Consider the following 22,365-nt stretch of genomic DNA (forward strand, 5'->3'; position numbering starts at 1 on the left):
TCCCAGCTACTCGCGAGGCTGAGGCAAGAGAATCACCTAAGCCCAGGAGTTGGAGGTTGCTGTGAGCTGTGACACTACAGCACTCTACCGAGGGTGACAAAATGAGACTCTGTCTCTTAAAAACAAAAAAATGAGTATAAATTTTTTGATTTATTTTCTCTTTGAAAACTCTGCAACTTTCTTCATTGTTTTCTGCCATTTAGTGTGCAAAGAAATCGAGGTCAACGTGTATGGTGTTTTTTTTTTTTTTTAATCCATGTAATTAAGATTTGGCTAAGGTTTTTTTAAAGACATGGTACTTTATTCACGGATATTCATTGAGTATTACCTGACATATAATGATCCAAAAGTTGAGTGGTTTTTTTGGCTCAGCGCCTGTAGTTCAGTGGTTAGGGTTCTGGCAACATACACTGGGGCTGGTTTTGAACCCGGTCCAGGCCTACTAAACAGCAATGACAACTACAACAAAAAATAGCCAGGCATTGTGATGGGCGCCTGTAGTCCCAGCTACTTGGGAGTCTGAGGCAAGAGAATCGCTTAAGCCCAAGAGTTGGAGGTTGCTGTGAGCTGTGACACTAGGGCACTCTACCCAGGGTTACATAGACTCTGCCTCAAAAAAAAAAAAAAGGAAAGAAAGAACAAGAAAAAAAGTTGAGTTTTTGTTTAAATTCAAGAAAATTTTCTTGAGCTTTGTTTCATTGATTCTTTCCATTTCTTATTTTATCCTTGGAAACAACTTTTTTTTTTGGGGGGGGGCAGAGTCTTACTTTGTCGCCCTTGGTTAGAGTGCTGTGGCGTCACAGCTCTCAGCAACCTCCAGCTCTGGGCCTTAGGTGATTTTCTTGCCTCAGCCTCCCCAGTAGCTGGGACTATAGGCACCTGCCACAAAACCAAGCTATTTTTTACTTGCAGTTTGGCCGGGGCCGGGTTCGAACCCGCCGCCCTCTGTATATGGGGCTGGCACCCTACTCATTGAGCCACAGGCGCTGCCCGGAAACAACTGTTTTTAAGCTCAGAGCTCCTTTCTTTGTCTTTTAGTTTCATTATGTTTCTGAAAGTTTTCATTTTTAACTTCTTGTTCTCTGTTTTGGGACATCTTCTAAAGTTTTATTCTGTATCACTGAATTAAATTTGTCATGTTTTTGCCATTTCTCTCAGTATGAGTTTAATTCTAAATTACTTTTCATCTTAGTCTTTCCTCTGACTTTCTATTTCAAATGTAGGAAACCATTTTGTATTCTACTGATGTCAAGTAGTTTTCTAAAATTTTGTTCATGATTCCTATTTTTATATGCCATTCTTCTCTTTGAATCATCAAAATACCATTCCCCAGGAGTGTCTGCCAAAACACAGTGGATGTAAAGTGTCCACATTTTTTTCTCATCTCAGGGGTTTACTGGGTCATCTCTGATCTGTAGCTGTAGAGGTTCTTATAAACCTCTCAGTTCAGTTTCCATTGTCTTTAGTGGGGTTTTCTTCTACTGCCTGGTTGTGTGCTGGTCTGAACAGGTGAGTGTGTAGAAAAACAGGAGCTTCAGATATTCACTGCTAGAGCTTCTAAATAAATCTGTCCCATAATCTGTGTGTTGTCTCCCTCTTTTCCTTCCTCTCTGGATGCAGTTTACCAATACCACCTCTTCTTTACTTCTTGCCAAGTTTTTGCCTGGAAAATTTAGTCTCTAACAGATTAAAAGATAGTTGTAATGGGGGGTTAAAGGGGCTACAGGGTATATCACTTGCTGCAGCCTCAAAAGCAGCACTAAAACACTAAATAAACAACTGTATGGTTTTCTCTGAATACCTGGCTTTCTGTTGGTATGTTTCTGAACCAGAAGAAAATAGATTGTGAGAGAGGAGCTAAAATCTCTTTAGTTACTTGCATGTGGCCTTTTCCCTCTCTCACAGAGTAATTGGCATTTTTTTTTTTAATCTGTTGTAGTACCTTCATTCATTCATTCTTTCAGACAATCCTTAAGTTTGCCCTACGTGCCAGGCACTTTGTTAGGTACTGGTTATATGTAATGTTGAACAAAATGGTGCTCTTTTCTTCATTAATGGCAGAAATAGTTTCCGGATTCTGTCAGTAACACATTTTGATGATGGTGTGATGTTATATGTCTCTCTTTCTCTAAATAAATATTTTTTGGCAAGTTGAGAAAGGCTGTGTTAGTAACTAACATCAAGGTACAGGTTAATTTCTCTATATGCAATTTTTAAATTGCTCCAGACCCAGATATAATTTTGTTAATACAGTTTTATTATCCTAACTTTATTTTTAAGGTTTTATTTTTAATTGACAATTGTATATATTTGTGAGGTACCATGTGATGTTTTGATAAATGTATACATTGTGGAATGACCAAATCAGGCCAACATATCTGTAACCTCAAGTATTTATCATTTCTTTGTCATGAAAACATTTACAGTTGTCTTTTAGCTATTTTGAAACATACAATAAAGGCAGTTCCTGGGTTATGGACAACTCAACATCCACACTTACGAAAAGACTTTCAAGTCTCCATATAAAGATAATTTATAATTCAAGAACTAGTTTCTTCCATGTATGTAGATAGACCTGTATTAGGTGAGTGGTTTTTTGGTGCAAAAATCTTTACTCTAGCAGGCAGCCTCATTGTTTATACAGTCATTTATGCAGAACATCACTTTTGTCTTAACTCTTTAATTTTATTTTGTGAGTCTGTATTTACTTATGACCATGTGTCGGAAGTGAAAGTCCACTACAAGTCCAGGTGAGCCTGCAGCTGAAAGAAAGGTTATAACAATGGAAATAAAAGTAGAAATAAATGTTTGGAGAGTGGCCATATGCCACCATTCATTGTGAAAGCATTAGGCTTTAACAGTTCCACTGTGGGAACAGTTATAAAGTAAGAACGTGTGAAAGGCAGTGCTCCCCAATGAAAGCAGGAATTATTGCTAAGTGATGTAGTAGATTAACATTTGGTTTGGGGCTGGGCGTGGTGGTACAAACCTATAATCCTAGCACTTTGGGGAAGAAGCAGCAGGAGTATCCTTGAGCTCAGGAGTTTGAGACCAGCCTGAGCAAGAGTGAGACTCTATCTCTACTAAACATAGAAAAAAATTAATTAGGCATTGTGTTAGGCTTCTGTCATCTCAGCTACTTGGAGGCTGAGGCAGGAGGACCGCTTGAACCCAGGAGTTTGAGGTCGCTATGAGCTAGGCTGGCCCCCTGGCACTCTAGCTTGGGCAGCAGTGAGACTGTCTCAATAAATAAATAAATGAAGGAAGGGAAGGAAGAAAGAAAGAAAATGTCTCCTCCAAAATTGGTATTGAAACTTCATCTTTGGTATGTGATATTAAGAGGTGTGGCCTTTTAGGCAGTGAAGAGGTAGTGAGGGCTGTTCCCTTGGGAAAGATTTCAAGCTGGCTGTGGTGGCTTGTGTCTGCAGTCTCAGCCATTCAAGAGGCTGAGGCAGGAGGATTGCCTGAGCCCAGGAGCTTGAGGTTTGCAGTGAGCTGTGAGGATGCCACTGCAATCTAGCCAGGAGCAACAGAGTGAGACTGTCTCCAAAAAAATAAACAAACAAACAAACAAACGTAAAATTCTTTTTTTGAAGTTTCTATCTAGGCCTATCTAAACTTTTTGTATGAGTTTGGTTTTATGATTTGTTTGTTTGAGTTCCAAGAAAGCATAATAGTTTCTGTAACTTACTGTACCACAAGGTTATTATTATTATAATAGTATTACATGATTATTATTACCACATAAGAGCCATTATAGCAGTGATTTTCAGCTGGTGTGCCATGAAAATTTTTAAAGATCATTAATTAAATTATTTTTGATAGAAGTTCAAAGCACAGTAAGTATATTCTTTTTTTACTCTTTTTTTGTTGATCAACATAATTTAAGTGTGCTGAGGAAGTTTAACTATAGGTTCAAGTGTGCTGCGAGATAAAAAAGGTTGAAACATTGCATTATAGTATTGTTGTTGTTGTAATTGTTATTACTACTGCCGTATATGCACTGTTCATCAGGGATCTGAGTTACATGCAGATCTGACCTAAAGACGTTCTCAGGAATGAATCTTGTCTGTAAACCGAGAGACCGCCTCTATTTTACTATTAACTACATTCAGTCACTGTGCTGTGCAGTAGATCACTAGCACTTATTCCTCCTGTTTAACTGAAATTTTGTCTTAACCTTAAAGTGCTACTTCCCCCAAACCTCTCATCCCAACTAACTTAACACTATTGTCCTCACCTTTTTATCTTAACTTTCTTAGTTAAATGAATAAAATTACCACATCACTAAAATTACGTTTTGTCTGAAGACTTAAGCAACTGCTTTGGTCTTATTTTAGCAGAGTTTTCATTTCACAAAGTTTTAATTTTGAAATATTCTTACCTATTTGAAAGATAAGCTATAGGCTATATCACCATTAGGTGATAATGGATGAAGAATTTGGTCTTTTTTTCGCCTTTATTGCCTGGCATTTACAATTAAAAATAAAATTTTAGGAACTTGGTTTTTCACACTACTTTTCACAAAAGTAAATAAAACCAAGAAATTTTAATGTGTGATTTTATTTAAGGAAATCTAGAACCTTTTATACTTAATGCTTCCAGTAAATATGAGCTTTGAAGCAAAACAAAATCATAGAATTTAGCATATAACTAGAAGGACAAAACACACATAGACCTATAAGTGTGGAATGTAATAATGAGGAAAGCAGTTGTTTAATTTCAGTAAATAAAAGTATAAAAGGGAGAGAGAACATTGGCTTACAATTTGAAAAGGAAACTTTAAGCAAAACACAGCCTGCCAATCTTAAGTCACATCTCATTGGAATTTGCCAGACTGCCCAGTATTTAAAAACAAGGAATTTTCTGTGTGCACTAATTGGGGCAGAATCACACTTGTAAGATTATAGGCATCTTGAGGGTAAGAACTATACATAAGTTGCTTTGCGCAGATAAATGTTTTAGTCAAAAAATGTTTGTTTCTGTTCATAAAGAAAACAGAATTCTTAGGGAGAAACAAGTATCTTTCTCAGTCTGTAATAAGGCTAGTAGTAATATTTGTCTTAAAAGTAATGGTCAGGATTTTGGAAGTGTTTTCATGTTAGCTACACTGTCTCACCAGTTTGTTCACACCTGGGGCAATTGTGTTAAATTTATTGTTGTGTAGGGGGAAGAAACAACTTCATTAGGTGAAGTGCAGAATATGTTGTTCACAGTTCTTTCACCCAGGGATTAGAAGTTGTCTTCCCTCTTCTCCCTCCACTATACTATGAATCTACAGAGCGATCCCATAGCCCTAATCTACATGCTATCTTTAGCTGAAAATTAAGCTCAGAGAATTTGCTGTTTGTGTTGATCCTTCAGTTAACTGTGCTAGTCCAACAGCATTTTACAAACACTTTGTGGTAAGGTGGGGCGGCTTGGTACATTAGAATTATTTCGTGGCTGTGGTAAATTAACATTGCTGAAAAACTTAGACTTTATGTTCATTAGAAACAAACACCATTGCTAAGTTTTATCTGTTATTTACAGGTTTGAAATTTGCAAATGTGTTTTGATTGTGTTATAAACAAATAAAAGGATACTTGGCATGTTTTTCAAAACTCTTCTAAAACAATCAAGTTCATGATATGTAACTAGGATTTTAAACTCACCAACTCTGTGTTTTTATAGTAATTGATGTGCTTATTCCTAGGGGCCACCTACAGATGCTCCTGCCGTGGACACAGCAGAACAAGTGTATATCTCTTCTCTGGCACTGTTAAAAGTAAGTAATGAATCTAGTGATCTGCTTAGTGAGTTCTGTGGCTTTCACTGTATCTTTTGCTTGGAATATTTGTCACCCTAATCTTTGTAGACATAAGCTATTATTTTAGGTGTATTTATAAAATGGAGTGTTTTATTCTCAACAAAATTAGTTTTTTGTTGTTGTTGTTGTTTTTTAAAGAGGGACCAAAGATCTCAAAGATATATGCTTTTTGTCCACATATCTTCCTCTTTACAGATGTTAAAACATGGCCGTGCTGGAGTTCCAATGGAAGTTATGGGTCTGATGCTTGGAGAATTTGTTGATGATTACACAGTCAGAGTGATTGATGTGTTTGCCATGCCACAGTCAGGAACAGTGAGTACTTTATGGTTGCTTACTGTATGTAACTGTGCTTCTTTTTGTTTTTCTTTTCCTATGCAAAATAACTTTCATTGTATTTTCTCTCTCCAACAGGAAACATTAAACATGAGATTAATGATAGAAATTTTTAGATTGTATTGAAATAAATCACTGATCTTTTAAATGCATCATGAATTCTTATTGATCTACAAACTGAATGATGCTATGCTTATAAATCCCTTTACTTATTTCTTCAACTTTAAGTAGCATAACATACTAAATATAAACGTTTGTTACCCTGTAATAATAGGGCATTTGATTAGTTTGAACACTTGGTTCAAAAGATTTCAGAGACTTTTATTTAGAGAGTGCCTCTCTAAACACTAATTCTTATGTCTTGTTTTCATTGTTTATAAATATGCCCTTTTAAAAAATGTTCCTGTATACTATGAATGACTTTTAAGTTTTTCCTATTAAAAATGTTAAGTTGTAAAAAAGATAAACACTATAGTGAGCCTTAGTCCTTTTTGCCCGGGCATGGTAATTTGTTCATATGAACCACATTTCATACAGATTTTGAGAGTCATTTACTTTATCTGTTTAGAGTTTGTTATTCTTTCTAGAGGTTTTTATTTTGCCTTTTTCTTTAATGCATTTAACTTGTATAGATAAATGTACATTTAGATGGAAAGAAAATGGCCAAAAAAAAGAATCATTATTATCTACCTTACTGAAAAGTAACACACATGTAGCCTTCTCATCCCACTTGCCTAGAAAAATATTTGTATGTTTTTCTGATGGATTTTTTGTGTGATATGTAACATTATGCTATTGACCCTTCTAAAATGTTTAGCTTAAAAGCAATTGTTATCATAAAGCTCTTTGCTTTGAGGCTCCTAACTATAAGTTTGTTTACATAAAGTAGATTCTAGAGAACAAATTATATTTTTAAGTAATGCAGTATATATATAGTGTATATACATAAAATAACCATTTTAAATAGAATAGTTGGTACAGAATGTATTATATTTACAAATAATGTAAAATGTAGAAAATACACAAAATTTTCTCTAAATAGGTGAGTTTATTGAGGTAAATAATAAGGATCTATGGATTCTGTCCACCTGGGTATCCCTTATATTTAATGTGTACATTCGGACATAAACACTGTACATATTAACTAAAGATCTAAATCTTAGAAAATTATTACTTGTATCTATCTTTTTATGTCAGAATATATAAAACACATAATAAATTTAACTTAATCTGTTACATATGGTCCTTATACGGATATCCATTATAATAAATGATTCTTAGCCTTTAATATCATTACCTCCATGTAAATGCTTGTTTGACAATAATAAAATGAAAGATTTTGATCCCCCATTCATTTTATATAGTAGAATTAGAAAGTTTTTCTTCTGGCCTAAGAGTTAGCAAACTTTTTCTGTCAAGACATATGTCTCTGTTGCATATTCTTCTTCTTTTTAAAAGCAGCCCCTTTAAAATGTAAGAAACCATTCTTAGCCTATAGGCAGCAGATTGTATGCCCCTGTTCCCAAGGATGCCATCTCTATTGGAACTCAGTACATAGACTGTTTGTTTTGGTGGGAAGGAAGTGCTTATGTTAACTGGTTTAAGTAGATTAGATTTAGATTTCTGATGTTAGAAGAAACCCTTGTGGAGGTATAATGACTGTTATCACTGGAAATGATATGAATGCCTTTCATTCTTCCATGTTCTACTGTCTTATTTTGGTTGAACTAGCAAAATAATGCAACATTTAAGGGAGATAGTTACTGTCTGTCTCTAGTGAGTTTTTTGCGATTGCTTTAATATTTGAGGTAATAAATGATTTTCCTTCTTCAAAGTGTTTGCATCATTAAATATAAAGGACTTGAGGCTACCTTTATAATAACTGAATAATTGTAGAACTTGGATGAGACTAGTTGTAGTTCTTATCAGTTATCATAGGATGGCAATAGGAAGTATGCTTGGCCATATAGGTCTTAACAAAAGTTATAGTTGGTTTAATTACTTGGTATTTCTGGCATGTGCGTGTGTGTGTGTGTGTGTGTGTGTGTGTGTGTGTGTGTATATATATATATACAAACGCATACACAGCAATGACCATATATTTTTAAAGGATCCTGAAAGTTGTCTTAATTCATTAGCTAATGTAAATTTGGTACTTGACAATTTTAGAAGCATTATTGGCATAAGGCTTGTAATTGGGTGACTTCAGTGGGTATTAAATATAGGTATTAAAGCCTATAAAATGGTTTTGGTATCCTAAAATAATATGCATAGCTGGGTTTTTTAAAAGTAGCTTTTTGTTCAGTTGCTTTTTTTCCAAAGTTACAAAAGCTAATCATTTTTCTTTCTAAATCAGGGTGTCAGTGTGGAGGCAGTTGATCCAGTGTTCCAAGCCAAGATGTTAGATATGTTGAAGCAGACAGGGAGGTAAGCATTTTAAATGATCCTTTAAGGAAATAATGGGAAATATTTTTAGAAATATACATCAGCAGTATGGATGTTTATTAATATCATTACTAGAAAAAAGGTCATGTAAAGCATTCCTCTCCTTTAGAATCAAAGAAATTTGCCAATCAGAACTGCCTCATATTAAAATTCTTGACTGTCACATAGTAAGCTTGGGCTGTAGCTTCCCTCTGTTTAGCATATGGAGTTACTGTCTAGTCACTTATAATTGAAAGAGCTTGTATGTTCCATGTATTTGAGAGTTGCAACTGAATGAGATTATGAATATTTAATTATGTTTGTAGGCATAGTTTTCAAGACAGAAAGTATAATCCAAATAGTCTAAAGTTTTTTTTCCTTAGACTTAAGTCTCAATAGTTGTCATTCTCTTGCTTAAATTCTTCTACTGTGGAAAAAACTTCAAAATTAATGTTAGCAAAAGGATCAGCAGCTGAGCAGAACAGTGCAAATTGGTTTTTGACTGAGTTCCTAGTTCTACTGCTGGTTTAATTGATATTTAATCCTTTCACAACAGTGGATCCTGGTGTCCATTGTTAAAAATGTACTCTGTGACTAGAAAATCCAACTCCCAGAGATGAGGAGTTAAAGAGTAGATATTTACTTGAATGCTGAAAGGGTAAAATCTGGCTCTGAGAGGTGTGGTAACAAGGTGAAAAACTGAAAGCCTTAGCTACCACTGCTAATGTGTATCTCTTAATGATAGCATTCCTTTGTCACTCATATTCATTTCCATGTTTTCTAGATAATGTGGTGTATGATTTCAGTGTTTCTAATGGTGCTTTTTTCACACCTGTGTGTTTTCATCTCTTCTTAATTTATACCCTGTTAGTGTGCTGTTTCTTCTCATATCATAAATGTATTACTTGTTCTCTTCTGAGTGTTCGAATGCCCTCTTTGTTTCAGGCCTGAGATGGTTGTTGGTTGGTATCACAGTCACCCTGGCTTTGGTTGTTGGCTTTCTGGTGTGGATATCAACACTCAGCAGAGCTTTGAAGCCTTGTCGGAGAGAGCTGTGGCAGTGGTTGTGGATCCTATTCAGAGTGTAAAAGGAAAGGTAGAGTAGATTCTATCTTTATTGCCATCTACTGCCACATTCTGTTTATAGATACATTAAATAAAAGTCCTTTTTGTTTAAAGCAGGATTGTTAATTACACAGAAAACCCCTGTCGGTTTACTTAAAAAAACAAACTTGCGCAAGTCAGTAAATGCATCTTGGTATTATTAGCAATTTAACTATTTAGAGATTTATTTCTACTTTCATCACCCATTGTCTAACCATCGTGAATGTTTATCTTTAAAGTTTTAAAATGTCATAAATTAGGAATGTTAAAATATACTAAAAACCTGCCATACATGTTTCATTAATATTGTAATAAACACTGCTCAACTTTCTTTTATTTTCAAATAGCAAATTTGGAATTGGCATAAAATTTTTAAAAATCTGTTTAGAGGGCTCTGTTTTGCAGACATTTTGCAGGACATGTTCTTGAGGTGTATTTTCCAAATATTTTAGACAACGAAAATTTGCCCCAAAGACTTGGAGCAACCATTTGCGTTTTTGGAGTAAGGACGCAGATGAATGATTAAATATGCTAAATGATTCTGAAAAGAAATTAACTTGCAAAGCATATTGGGTTATAGTTGTTCTTTGTTGAAATCTCCTTTGTTCTTGTTTAGTTCTCTTTCTGTCTTTTTTGTTCGTTCTTCTTTCTTTCTTTTTTTTACTTCTTTCTTTCTAGCCCCATATGCCATTTTCCTATTTCCTGCCTCATGACAGCAGGGAGCAGCTCTATTATCACCTTCACAGAGCTGTCTGCAAATGTGAGAGGCAATTCGATTTTGCTCAACCACAGGGAGAGTGGATTAGAAAAACTACAGAACATACAGAAATTGGCTAGGTAGTTACTGCTTTAAAATACTGCTGAGGTGTCTTGTTTGAGCATGTACTTCCATTGTAGTGTAGAATAATTGTTAAAATAAAATCACAATACATTTATGGAATCCTTTTTATGCAGGTTTTACAAATAATTCTTAGAGCACGTAGAAATAAATATTAGCTTGATATCTGTCAGACCTGGAGTTTGAAAGAAGTGCAGATTACATTTATATCTGTTCACCAGCTCAGATAAACTAAAACATGGCTATTAAAATATGGAGTTTTTATCTGTCAAGAATTTGAAGTTGAGTGTTTTCTGACATTATATTATTATGATGTACAAAAAGTGAGGCCTTCTCTAAACCATGATCCTATTAGATGTGATTTAGCTTTTTAGAGGCAAACTATCACAAAAACAATAATGATAGAAACTGATAATACGAGACCATTCAGAATGAATAGTTTCTGATTCTTGCTATTACCAGTATTTCAGTTTATTTTCTTTCTTGCTAAGCATATTGTTACTTAACTGATACAGACAAAAGCAGTTGAAAATCCTTGACTTTTGCTCGTTTTATGAAATATAGTATAATACCTCTTAAGTTTAATTCAGATATTTAAGACACGTTTTCAGTAACTCATAAGTAATTCATTTCAGTAATAAGATAAAGTACCCCACTATATTTATGTGTAATGACTGAAGCTTAATTTGAAATATAATTAAAGTTTTATTTTATAGCTTTTATTTGGACTTATATCTTGACTCATTACAGTAGTTACTTTTAGAAGGAAACTATAAGCTTCAATACAATGAGAGAAAGCATTTCAAAATAGAATGTAATAAATTAGTTTGTATCTTATTTTTGGTTATTCTGTTTGTAATATTTAATGGCAGTTTAAGTTTCCAAACCTAGTGTGAGCACTGTATAATTCTGGAATTTGTAGTATTTCTAATTAATGGTAATTTATATTAAAATAATGAATTTCATTTAAAAATATTCTTGTACCACATGGCTATTGACTGTTAAACGTAGTTTTAACAAATAATAAATCTAAAATTTAAGAAATCATGTATCACTATCTAGTTTTATATGTTGCAAGCATTTTTTTAAAAAATTAATATAAGTATCTATCATTGACAATTCACATCACTTGTTGTATCTAACATTAGAGTTATACAGTTATATATCACCTGAAATAAGGATCTTGCTCTTTGTGGACAAGGCAGCTTCCTCTGTAAGTTTGGTTGTAATTTATGGTTCTTCCAGTATCCATTCCTCCCCACACTATGACCCAAATTAAAAGCTAGTAAATCCATTGCCAGAGTTAAGTCAGTTAAGTCTTAAGAAGTCAGAATTAAGTCATTAAGTCTTTAGTCATTAAATCTCGTTAAGTCATTAAACTTAAGAATATAAACTTGTACAAATGAAGCAAAGCACAGGATTCTTCCTCTCCCTTCCCTGCATGTGGTTTATTTAAGCTGTCAAAATATTTAGTAAGGCAATGATCAAGAGTTAAAAATGACGGTCTATATGTAGATGATTTAACTTGGGTCTCAGTTTGCTTTTTTAAAACCTCTTTCCTATATATTTTTTATATTTTCATTTTTATAAATTTCACTATTTTTGAGTGATTAGATAAGTATGTGCTCTTTCTTTGTAATTTCAGTTCATTTACAGTAAGTTTGATTTTCTTTAATGGTGACTCTTATACCTTCATTGAATAATTGCTGTCTGATAGATATTAACAGTGCCTAGAGCCAGGCACAATTACTATTATTATTATTATTATTATTATATTTTACCAATGAAATGTTAAATATTTAGGGCTAAATAGGTTATAGACCATGTATAAAAAGCAGAACAAGGATAAAAATTCAGGTGTATAAATTTGAAAACACAAGCTTTTTTACTGGTTCTTTAATTCTTTAATAATAGACTACAGTGAATGATATAATCAGAGAAACTCAGGAACAGAAAATGATTACCAGGACTCACTGTAGGGCCTTTTCTTAAGAAACTATGGATAAGTGTCATTCCTTTTTCTCTAAGTTCTCAGTAGTTCTTGTACTATTTATTCATAGTAGATATTATATATTACATATTAATTGATTCTTTTCATGTGGTATTGCTCTAGTAATAAAAAAAATTATATCAACTCACCTGTCAGCTTTTGTGACATCCCTCAGACCAAATGTTGAGACCAACATAAATAATGAAGTACACTATATGATAAAGAATCCTCTGTCACTCTGTATGTTATATAGTATTTAAATTGTTTAAAGTGGTATAGGTGAAAATCAACAGCAGTTGCATTCATAATTTAAACGGAGAACAATCTCATAAAAGTACCAGTTAGCTGCGCTTTAAACTAATCAGCAGGATCAATTTTTTGTTTATTTGCAAAATACACCCATTCAAATACAGTATTTTAAACTTTAGCTCTCAAATGTCACAGTGGCAATCTCTTGTTTACTACTTTATTATTTGGTATGTTCAGCTTACAACTGGATCCAGAAGCAAATTTAGAAGTTAATTCAACTTTTAATATGACCACACTTCTTCCTTAGAACAAAAAGAATGATCACTTTGGTCAAAACTATTAAACTAGCATACCATTTGATTATAATATTTTAATATGTTTATTTAAAAGTATTATTGCTTAGGGAACTTAATTTCCTTGGCAGAATTCCTGTTAAGGAAATGTTTAGCTACCTGCTAATGCTAATTCCTAACAATCATTGTATCTGTTTTCTGTTTTGAAAACAAACAAAAAGAAAACCCCTCATGACTATTTAGTCCAAATATATCTTCACATTGGCTGGGTTTTCTTGAAACATTTTTATTTAATCTCATCAAAATACTCAATACACTTTTAAAAATGTGATGTTCATCTAATTGCAGATCAGCTCATCAGCAGGTATTCTTATGTATACTTGATGTGCCTGTATACTAATGATTCTGAGATACAAATTAAATAATGTTTTGTCTTTTTGAGAAGATCAGATGTATATGTTTAGTGTCACTAGTGAACAAGATAACATTCTGCCAATTGTATACTGATATCCTACATTATATACTGATATTGCTTGTTTCTGTAAGTATTAAAGTGGTTGCTAGAGACAAAAAGAATTCAACAAAAACATATTCAGTCTTATATGTGCCAATATTCCATAAAATATTCTTGTATAGCAAAACATGGGAAATGCAAATTAAATTTAAAAAAGGAAAATAATCAGTATAGACTGTACAAAAGAGATAAGGCTTGGGCTGAGGCTTTTAAGGGTAGGCAGTACATCACTCAGAAAAGAGGGGCTCCTACCAGGTGGGAATAATGTAGAGAAGTCATTCCAAGCAGCACTTATCTCTTTGTTCATTCTTCTTTCACTGGTATTAGGATGTAAAATGAATGTTTTGTTGTTGTTTTTTTTTTTATCAGAATTTTACAAAAGGTGGGCTTCGGAGAGTAAATGCAAATATAGGAGGAAAGTTAAGAGAATGAATATTCTAAGAGCTTTTTTTTTTTTTCCAGATATCTGCAAGGTTATGTCACTTTCGGGGCGGGAGGGGGCAAAGATTTTACTTTTTCATGACATTTTGTTAGAAAGTTTTAAGATGGTGGAGGTTTTAAGCTACTCAAATACAAGTTTTGTTTTAAGCTTTTCCTTTTTTTTTTTTTTAAGAGGTAGAGTCTTGCTCTGTTGCCCAGGCTGAATTGCAGTGGCTTGATCACTGAAACCTTGAACTCCTGGGCCTGGCTAAATTTTTAATTTTTTTTGTAGACACAGGGTCTTGCTATGTTGCCCAGGCTGGCTGCAAACTCCTGAGCAATCCTTCTCCTGCACACCTTCCAAAGTACTGGGATTATAGGTGTGAGTCATCACATCTACCCTAAGTGTTTTCTTATTATTAAAAAAAGTGTACTAATACAGAGGGTGCCAAAAATGTTACACATTTTAAGAAAGGAAAATACTGTATTAAAATTATAATATTTAATATATACTGATAACATTTGTTATCTTATGTCTCTTGTAATTGCAGGAGTCAGATACAACTTGTGTATTACAATTTTAATACAGTTTTTTCCTTTTTTAAAATGTGTATACTTTCTTTATTGAAGGACATAGCAGTAAGGGCATAGATAGAGTAATGAAGCACAAACTTTAGGATCTCACCTGCATTAAAATGCTATTTTATATCTTGCTTAACAGTATGGCCTTGAACAAATTACCTGATACCTTGAGCTTTTTTTTCTCATTTGTAAAACAAGGATCTTAGTACCTGTCACTCAGTATTATGAATATCAAGAGGTAATACAAATACATGTATATGTAGTGATTAGAGTTCATATGTCTTATTTGGAGGTATGTAATATCTGATGCTTTTTTTCTGAAGATTTAAATAATTTGATACTTTTTCAACGGTGTTCAACCTACAGGCTGCAGGCCACATGCTAATTTTGTGAGAATTTTTCTTGCCTATCTGTGGTGTTAGATACTGAAAAAAGTACACATTGACTTTTTTTTCTTTTTTGCTAATCACCTTTCCTTAGTGTTTATGTATTTACGGTGTGGCCTAAGACAACTCTTTTTCTTTCTGTGTGCAGCAGAAAAGAAAAGAAATTGGACACACCTGCTTTAAAAGATTAAGACTTAGCATATTTTAAAAAATAGAATGAATGTTTCTGAAAATTTTGCTAAGAACAAATCTATAAATTAATTTCTAACTTGCTTACATTTAGGAAGATGATGGTAGTGACTACAAAAGAAATGAAGACTTTCCTACATTTTGTACATCCTAACTAATTTAGAAATAAGTTTCTGATTCAGGTAATTTTTACTGAGCCCTTGCCATTTTCTAAGATAACGTCCATTGGACTTGCCAATGAGGAAAAAGAATATATGATTTTGAAACTCTGGCCTGTGAAGTGATTAATATATTGCATTTAGCCATTTTGTATTTTGTTCATCTATGTGTTGCCTCTCCCACATATTTGGGACCTTTTTGAGGGGAGAAACAGTTTTATACTTTGGAATTTACATAGTGCCTGGCAGAAAGTGGTTTCTTCATAAATGTGTATAAAATAAATCAAGGAAATAATGTGTGTCAGTGTGCAGCTATTCTGTTTTTAGCTTTTATCCTATCAAAAAGTGCAGTTAATCTTGTATGATTTAGTAATTTTTATATGTTAGCAATAATAGAGTTATTTATTAAATGACTGAAGAGATTGGCATGGTTGATTGAACCTTGTATGATCAGAGATAAAGTTCAAGGTTAACATGTCATTTGTCTTCTAGAAGTAGTGAAAGACATTTGTCATAGCTGTTATATTCATAAAAGTCTTTTTTGATCAGTATCTCACAAGGATCAATTAGATCTGCATAGTCCTAATGCCAAATTGTACATACACATGCACACCTCTTTTCTTCATTTAGTTCTCTGGATTGAAAGAGTAAAATATGAAATAGAACACATAAAAATTCTGTTTCCGTTCCTAATATAGCTGCTCTATGAGTGTACCCTTCCAATACTTGGAATAAGTTTAGTTACTGTATTGTTTTTTGTTTGCTTCCAGTTTTTCACTCTTATTATCAGTCTGAAGATACCTAAGAAAGTATTGTATTTGCTGATGTGCCTACATTATTCTGCTAGAAAAACTTAACATTTATTTAGCTGACAGAATCAGAAATTGTTAGCTAGGAATATAAAAGCAATTTCATGTTTAAAATTCTAAAACCATAAATCTTATATAGAGCTAATGGTTCTTAGTGGAGTTTAAATCTAGAACTTCTATATTAATAACATCTGTGAGCTAATTTTTTATGCTTTAGTACTTGCTGTGCTTTTTGAATAATGTAAATATCTACTTCAATTTAATTTGAATCCAACTGTTTCAGTACAAATATAGTAGTAAACCCTTAAGACAGTACCCCATTATCTGTAAGAATATTACTTATTGTCTCTTTGGCTTCTTGAAAGCTTTTCTTTCCCTAGTCATCTAATTATCCCTGGTCATTCATTCAGCACACACTTGTTGGTCACTCCTGTTGCCAGCATACATTGGAGGTACAGGAAGAATGCTCCCATGCTGCCAGTTTTGTATCAGCAAACAGGATCTATGACTGTAAGAGACCTTTTCAGAGCCTATACGTTTTAATTTTTAAAGTTCACATTCCAGATAATTTGACATTAGCCATCGTTAATTGTGAGGGTGTTTATGGAACTGGGACTTAGTTTTGGCAGGTTTAATATGTTGTTGTCATGTAATTTCCTGAAGAGAGTAGACCTGATTATGGTGGTAAATTTTCTTTAGTCATAGTTGATTCCCCAGTGGTTATTCTTAGGCTACTGGTAAGCTTGATTAATAGATACTTAACTGCCACTTTTCACATTCCAAGTAGTTTTACTATATGTAGTTTTTATTCCAAATTAAACATAAGTTAGTGCTTTATAATGTTTGAGTTATTCAGTTTAGCATGTCATGGAAAAGTATTTCATAAATTTAAAACTAAGGGGTAAAAAGGAAATGGGAAGAACATATATTGTTAAAAGTAATGATTACATTTTCATTTTTAATAGATAATGTATATTTTTCTTTTTTAAGGAAAAATAAATGTGTGGTAGAACTTTACATAAAATAGTGACCAAAAATACTTTCTTGTGTGTTTTTCACTTATAGATAATTATTTTTTTAACCATATTTTATGTGTCAGACACTCTCTTATGGAATGGATATTCTGTGATGAGAAAAACAAACCTTGCTGTTGAGTAATTGAATCTACTAGTAGTCATTTCTTGCCTTTGTGTTAAGACAGCTGTTATGCCAAATAGCTTGGTGATGAAGAGTACTGGCTTTGGCATGCTATATAGAAACATATTATAGTGGTATCACTTACTGGTTGTGTCTTCTCATTTAATTTAGCAAGTCCTCTAAACATCAGTTTTTTCATCCATAAATTAATAATATTAATACCTGTCCCTTGATTATTGAGAGGATTAGGCAAGATAATTTTTGCATAGTATTTAATTACTAAGCAAAATAAAAATACACAAAAGTATTTATGCTATATTTATGTACAGCAAAATAATTGAACTTTACATATTTTTCCTACTAAAATGGCTTTGCCTTTTGAAAGATAGTAGTTGGATTGATATAATTTGAACTTGCAATTTTCTTTAAAGGTAATGGTAATAGAACAAGCAGTGTATCTGAGGCCCTTATTCCCCTCATTCACCTGCCCTACTGTCATACTAACATTGCTGTGTCTTAGTCTTTGTTGTTTTATTTTTTTATTTATATGGAATTGTCAACAGGCATACCAATTGTATTGCTTTAGTTTGTCTGCTAAAAAGGGTTCTGGAGTCACTTGTTCATTTTATGTAGGCTGACTAAGTAGGCACCAGGTAGAATTGGTATCTTGAGTTGGTATCAGAGCAGTGACCTATATGTGAAGGTCTCTTGTAGCTTATTAATAGCACCCTGAAGTGTTCAGTTTTTAAGATCCCTGTTTATTCATCATATGTAGCACCTTTCATGCAGGACTATCAAGATTTGGGGCATATTAAGTCTTTTTTTAAAAGGAGATAACATGCAGTATAGCTGTATACTTTTTTCTTTATTCTATTGATAGTTAGGAATTTTCCTAAGGAAATATGTGTCTTAAAATGTCTCTCCCTAATTTCCTATTGATTTTCTTCATATGCCAAGTATCTCTGGATGCCAAATTTGTAATTGTAATTTGATTTGTAGGGTAACCTTTGTCTAACTTTAACACTGTTTATAGAAGCAGTACTTTGCTTTGTTAACTGTATCAGTCTGGGTCCTCTAAGGAGCAGATGCCATAATGAGACATGCAAGAGTTTTACTGGGGGAAACACCCACGATCAATAAATGGGAGAGAGCCTTCAGACAGCAGTGCACATCTAACCCTAAGAAGAGAGATAGGGAAGACAGATTGGGTAGGAAGAGGAGCAGACTACCAGATAGTTCTGATGGAGGGGACTCCTTAAGCCAAAGTTGTCCTTAGAAGAATCTCTCATTTGGCAGGAGTGGCTGGTTCTATACCACTGCTGTGCTCAGTTGTTGGCTGGAAGCAGCTAGGGGAAGTATAAACTGGTGTGACTGCCTGGTGGAACGAAAGGTGTAAAAGTTGGAGGTTATAAGTCAGCTGTGCTATCCACAGTAGGTTCTTTTGAAAGATTAGAGCTGGTTCTTTTGAAAGATTAAATCCATCACTACCACAATTAGTGAGAATAGTGTCAGGTACCCAAGTATTATTAATCTTTCATAGAGTTGGTAAAAAGATTAGTAATACTTGGGTACCTGCCTTTATGAGAGGTTAAATAACTTGCTCTAGATAACATTAGCTAGCAAGTGATAGACCCAGAATTCTAACTTTAGATAGGATTCTGACTCCAGGGTTCCTCAAGCATTTAAACCCCCAGTGCTCCACTGTCTACATGCATATGCTAAAAAAATTCTACAGAACTTTTATTTTTATTTTGATTTAAGTAAATTCTTTTCACAATGTTTCATAAATCTAAAAATGTCTAATTACCTTTTACCATACTAGTTCGGAAGATCGATTTGTTTTCATTAAAGCATATATGTTCAAAACTTGTGGCTTTACTCTTTGAATTTTGATGCATGTCTTCACTTGTCAAAAAAAGTACATTATGCTAGTTACACCCCATCCTCCCTTGCTCCCAATATATTGAAGTTGTACTACAGATCTCTAGCCACAGTAAGCAATTCTCCAAGGATGAAGGAAGAAAATGTACATACACATAGGAATTTCTTTTCCAGAGCTAAAATTGACATTTTATAAATAATTTCCGTGTTGCAAACTTGAGACTAAGAAATCACAGCAATTCAGTGATATGCATTTGGCATGAGTCAGTTTTAGTTCTTAGTGCTTTTCATTGGAAATGGCATAAAAAGTAAGATTTCTCTGAATTTTTTATGCTGTGGGCTTACAAGAGACATAAGATGTTTTTCTCTTATAGATGTCTGGCAGTGCATGGCAGCAGAAGTAACGAAATGGTCACAAACCCCAGCAGTACTTCCCAGGTCACATGCACCCTTAATTTTTAAAGAATTTTGAAACAACCTAAGCAGTTGATAACAGGTCACTTCGAGGTGATAAAGGATATTCGATATGGGGTGTTGCTGCTTTTCTTTCCACACTTCTCATTTTTATTGTCATTTAGAGATTGACTTTATGTGGTGGTGGGCTCATATGTTTTAAAATTTGTAACCTAACTTATAACTGAATTTTTACTTTTTTCTTTTTTTTAAATACTTGACATTGATTTTGAGGTCTTAAAATTTTGAAAGCTTTACTTTTATTATTCCAGTTTGTCTTATATATGTATTATAATGAACTGACCTCTAAGGTTATAGAAGATTCAGATTGTTTAGTTTTTTAAAGCTAAATAAGTGCATTGTAAGTTCTTAAAACATTGGTCCTATCTGCCTTAAATACTTTCCGTAGTCATTGGCTTCAATATAAATGCAATTAGAAATGCCAAAGGCATTAAAAGAGAGAGAAGGAATTACATCAATTGCTGTCTGAAATGTTTATGCATTTTTCTTTGAAACATCTTTGTACCAATTTGAAGAGTTTTGCTTAAAAAGTAGTTCTCTTTGAATGTAAAAATGGGGAACTATAGATTGGTGTTTTAGAAATTTAGTCTAGTCTTTCAATGACCTAGCAGTTGATATGAAAACATGAATTTCAAAATAAATAGCATATTGGATGAACTGTACTATACTCATGAAAGAAGCCAAGAAATTATGGATTAAACTGAATTTGAAAAATTAGTGTTTTAAAAAATAGTCATTAAAATGAAATGATAGGCCCTTGACCCTTGGGTGTGCTTGGAATAAATATGGAACTCAGTATTGTTTTAAAAACTATTTTGCTTTTATAATCTTAGACAGATGTACAAAAAACGTGCAGTTTTTATTTTGTATTGGCAGCTTCCAAATATTTAGTATCTATTTCCAAGAGTTGCAATTAGTAAAGCAACCATGGTACTGAAATCTGCACATCCCACAAGCTAATTATATTTGCAAGGTCAGAGTGAATACATATTTTCAGAAAAATAAAGGGTTATATAAATATGTGTCTTCTACTTGGCTGTTATATCACAGTTTGTTGATCTGGAGTATAATGTGTACAATTCACAAATTTGTCTGATAACAGAAAGTGGTGTGTGATTGTGTTTATTTTACTAACCAGTATATTCACAGCAATCACTTCCAAATATCTCTCCAGTAAAGATGTGTTAATTACAAAACAGACAAGGTCTTCTATTATATTAAAGCTACTAACAAGAAGACAGCAGGAATCACACATGTAAATAGCATCATCAACCCCTATTTTAGTCCTCTGTTTTGATCTGTGAGTTGCGCATAGACCAAAGGTGCTATTAAAGACTGAGTGTATGAAATAGGCAGCATTATATGAACAAAATTTATTCAACAAGAAAACAGACCTTTAACATGAATTTAACAAGCCTGAGAAATTATAAACTATCATATGCTGCAGATTCATGCAGTGATAATAAACAAAAAAGGAAAGTAAGAGGTTTCCCTAAGCTAGCCAAACTGCTAATGGTTTTGTTATAAGCTGTCTACTGTTGCAGTGACCTCAGAAAAGTCTCAAGGCACTTGTACCAGAAAAAATTAAATGGTCAGGCTGGGGAATAGAGATTCAATGTGGTATGCAGGACTTTAGGGTGGAAAGGAATTTTTAAAAGTCTAGCATCATATTCCCAAAAATAATCTTCATGCTTTAGCTTGGCGGGTTTTGTTGTTATATATTAGGGTAGTAATGCAGAGTTTTTTATTTAATTACTATTTGAATTTATAAGACATAAACTGAACTAATTTTTAATGTATATAAACTTCAAAAATGAAATGTTTAGAAAATTCAAATAGCTCCAAATAACTGCTTATTTTCACTATCCCTTGCCTCATACCTTAATTAGTTCTTGGTGGGGTGGGCATCTTTGTTCAGTCTGTTGTATCTAAAATTACTGTTCTTACCCATGGAGTGACCATTTTGCTGTTATTCTGTTGCATCCTCCTGTAAATACACAAACAAGGAGAAACGCCTTCAGCTTATACACACCTCCATGTGCTCACTAGGGCTTTTTCTTGAATCTTACTGTGGCATAATTAACACCACCTTCACCCATTGCTCATTAGTGCAGTGGACATTAATGAGTCTATTTTGATAAGTTGCTCTAAAGGAGAAACCCACTTATTCTCACAGTGCAGAAAGCAATTATAAAACTGTATAGAAATTAAAATATAGACTATATTGCCATATTTATATATTATTGCATACTAAATCTAATTTTGGTCTGCAGGTTGCTGAACATGTTAGTTTCTTCAGACAGTTGCTATAGTGATGGCAGCAAATTCCTTTAATCTTAGTGTAATCATTTTCTATTGGCTATCATATTGCTACTCAAGAATTGTCAATCTAAGCATGTCATTTTATTAAGTCCTTGAATTTTTCTTTTAATTTCTTAACAAAATTGAAAAAATCATTTTAGATTTGTTTTTTATACATCATGGTAGCTACTTAATTTGTTATTTTCATTTCATTTATGAAGTTTCACTTCTTCTTATAATGTTCCAGAGAAATAGTATAGAGACTTCTGCAGGTACATGTAGCTGTCTGCTCTTTTAGTTTGGAAGTATTCAGTATAAAAAAGTAGGTAGGAATTTTGTTGTGATGTATTATGAAATTTTCATAGTTTTATGGAAATTTTTTTCTACAGTTGATTTTACTGAAATCTTAAAATGGAATCAGAAAAGTTGGACCATAATGATGTTTTGCTTTTAATATTTACCATTAATAAT

At 33.2% G+C, this 22,365-nt stretch overlaps 1 protein-coding gene across 1 annotated transcript in view; it reads left to right on the plus strand.

Moving 5' to 3' along the window:
- PSMD14 (proteasome 26S subunit, non-ATPase 14) overlaps nucleotides 1-22,365 on the plus strand; it is a 95,357-nt gene that overhangs the window by 45,303 nt on the left and 27,689 nt on the right. The window contains exons 4-7 of the mRNA XM_053597491.1: nucleotides 5,696-5,767; nucleotides 6,005-6,124; nucleotides 8,502-8,572; nucleotides 9,515-9,665. Coding sequence (XP_053453466.1) covers nucleotides 5,696-5,767; nucleotides 6,005-6,124; nucleotides 8,502-8,572; nucleotides 9,515-9,665 — 414 coding nt within the window. The remainder of the gene's footprint in view (nucleotides 1-5,695; nucleotides 5,768-6,004; nucleotides 6,125-8,501; nucleotides 8,573-9,514; nucleotides 9,666-22,365) is intronic.

The sequence above is a fragment of the Nycticebus coucang genome, chromosome 7 (assembly GCF_027406575.1).
Source record: "Nycticebus coucang isolate mNycCou1 chromosome 7, mNycCou1.pri, whole genome shotgun sequence".
Classification (NCBI taxonomy): domain Eukaryota; kingdom Metazoa; phylum Chordata; class Mammalia; order Primates; family Lorisidae; genus Nycticebus; species Nycticebus coucang.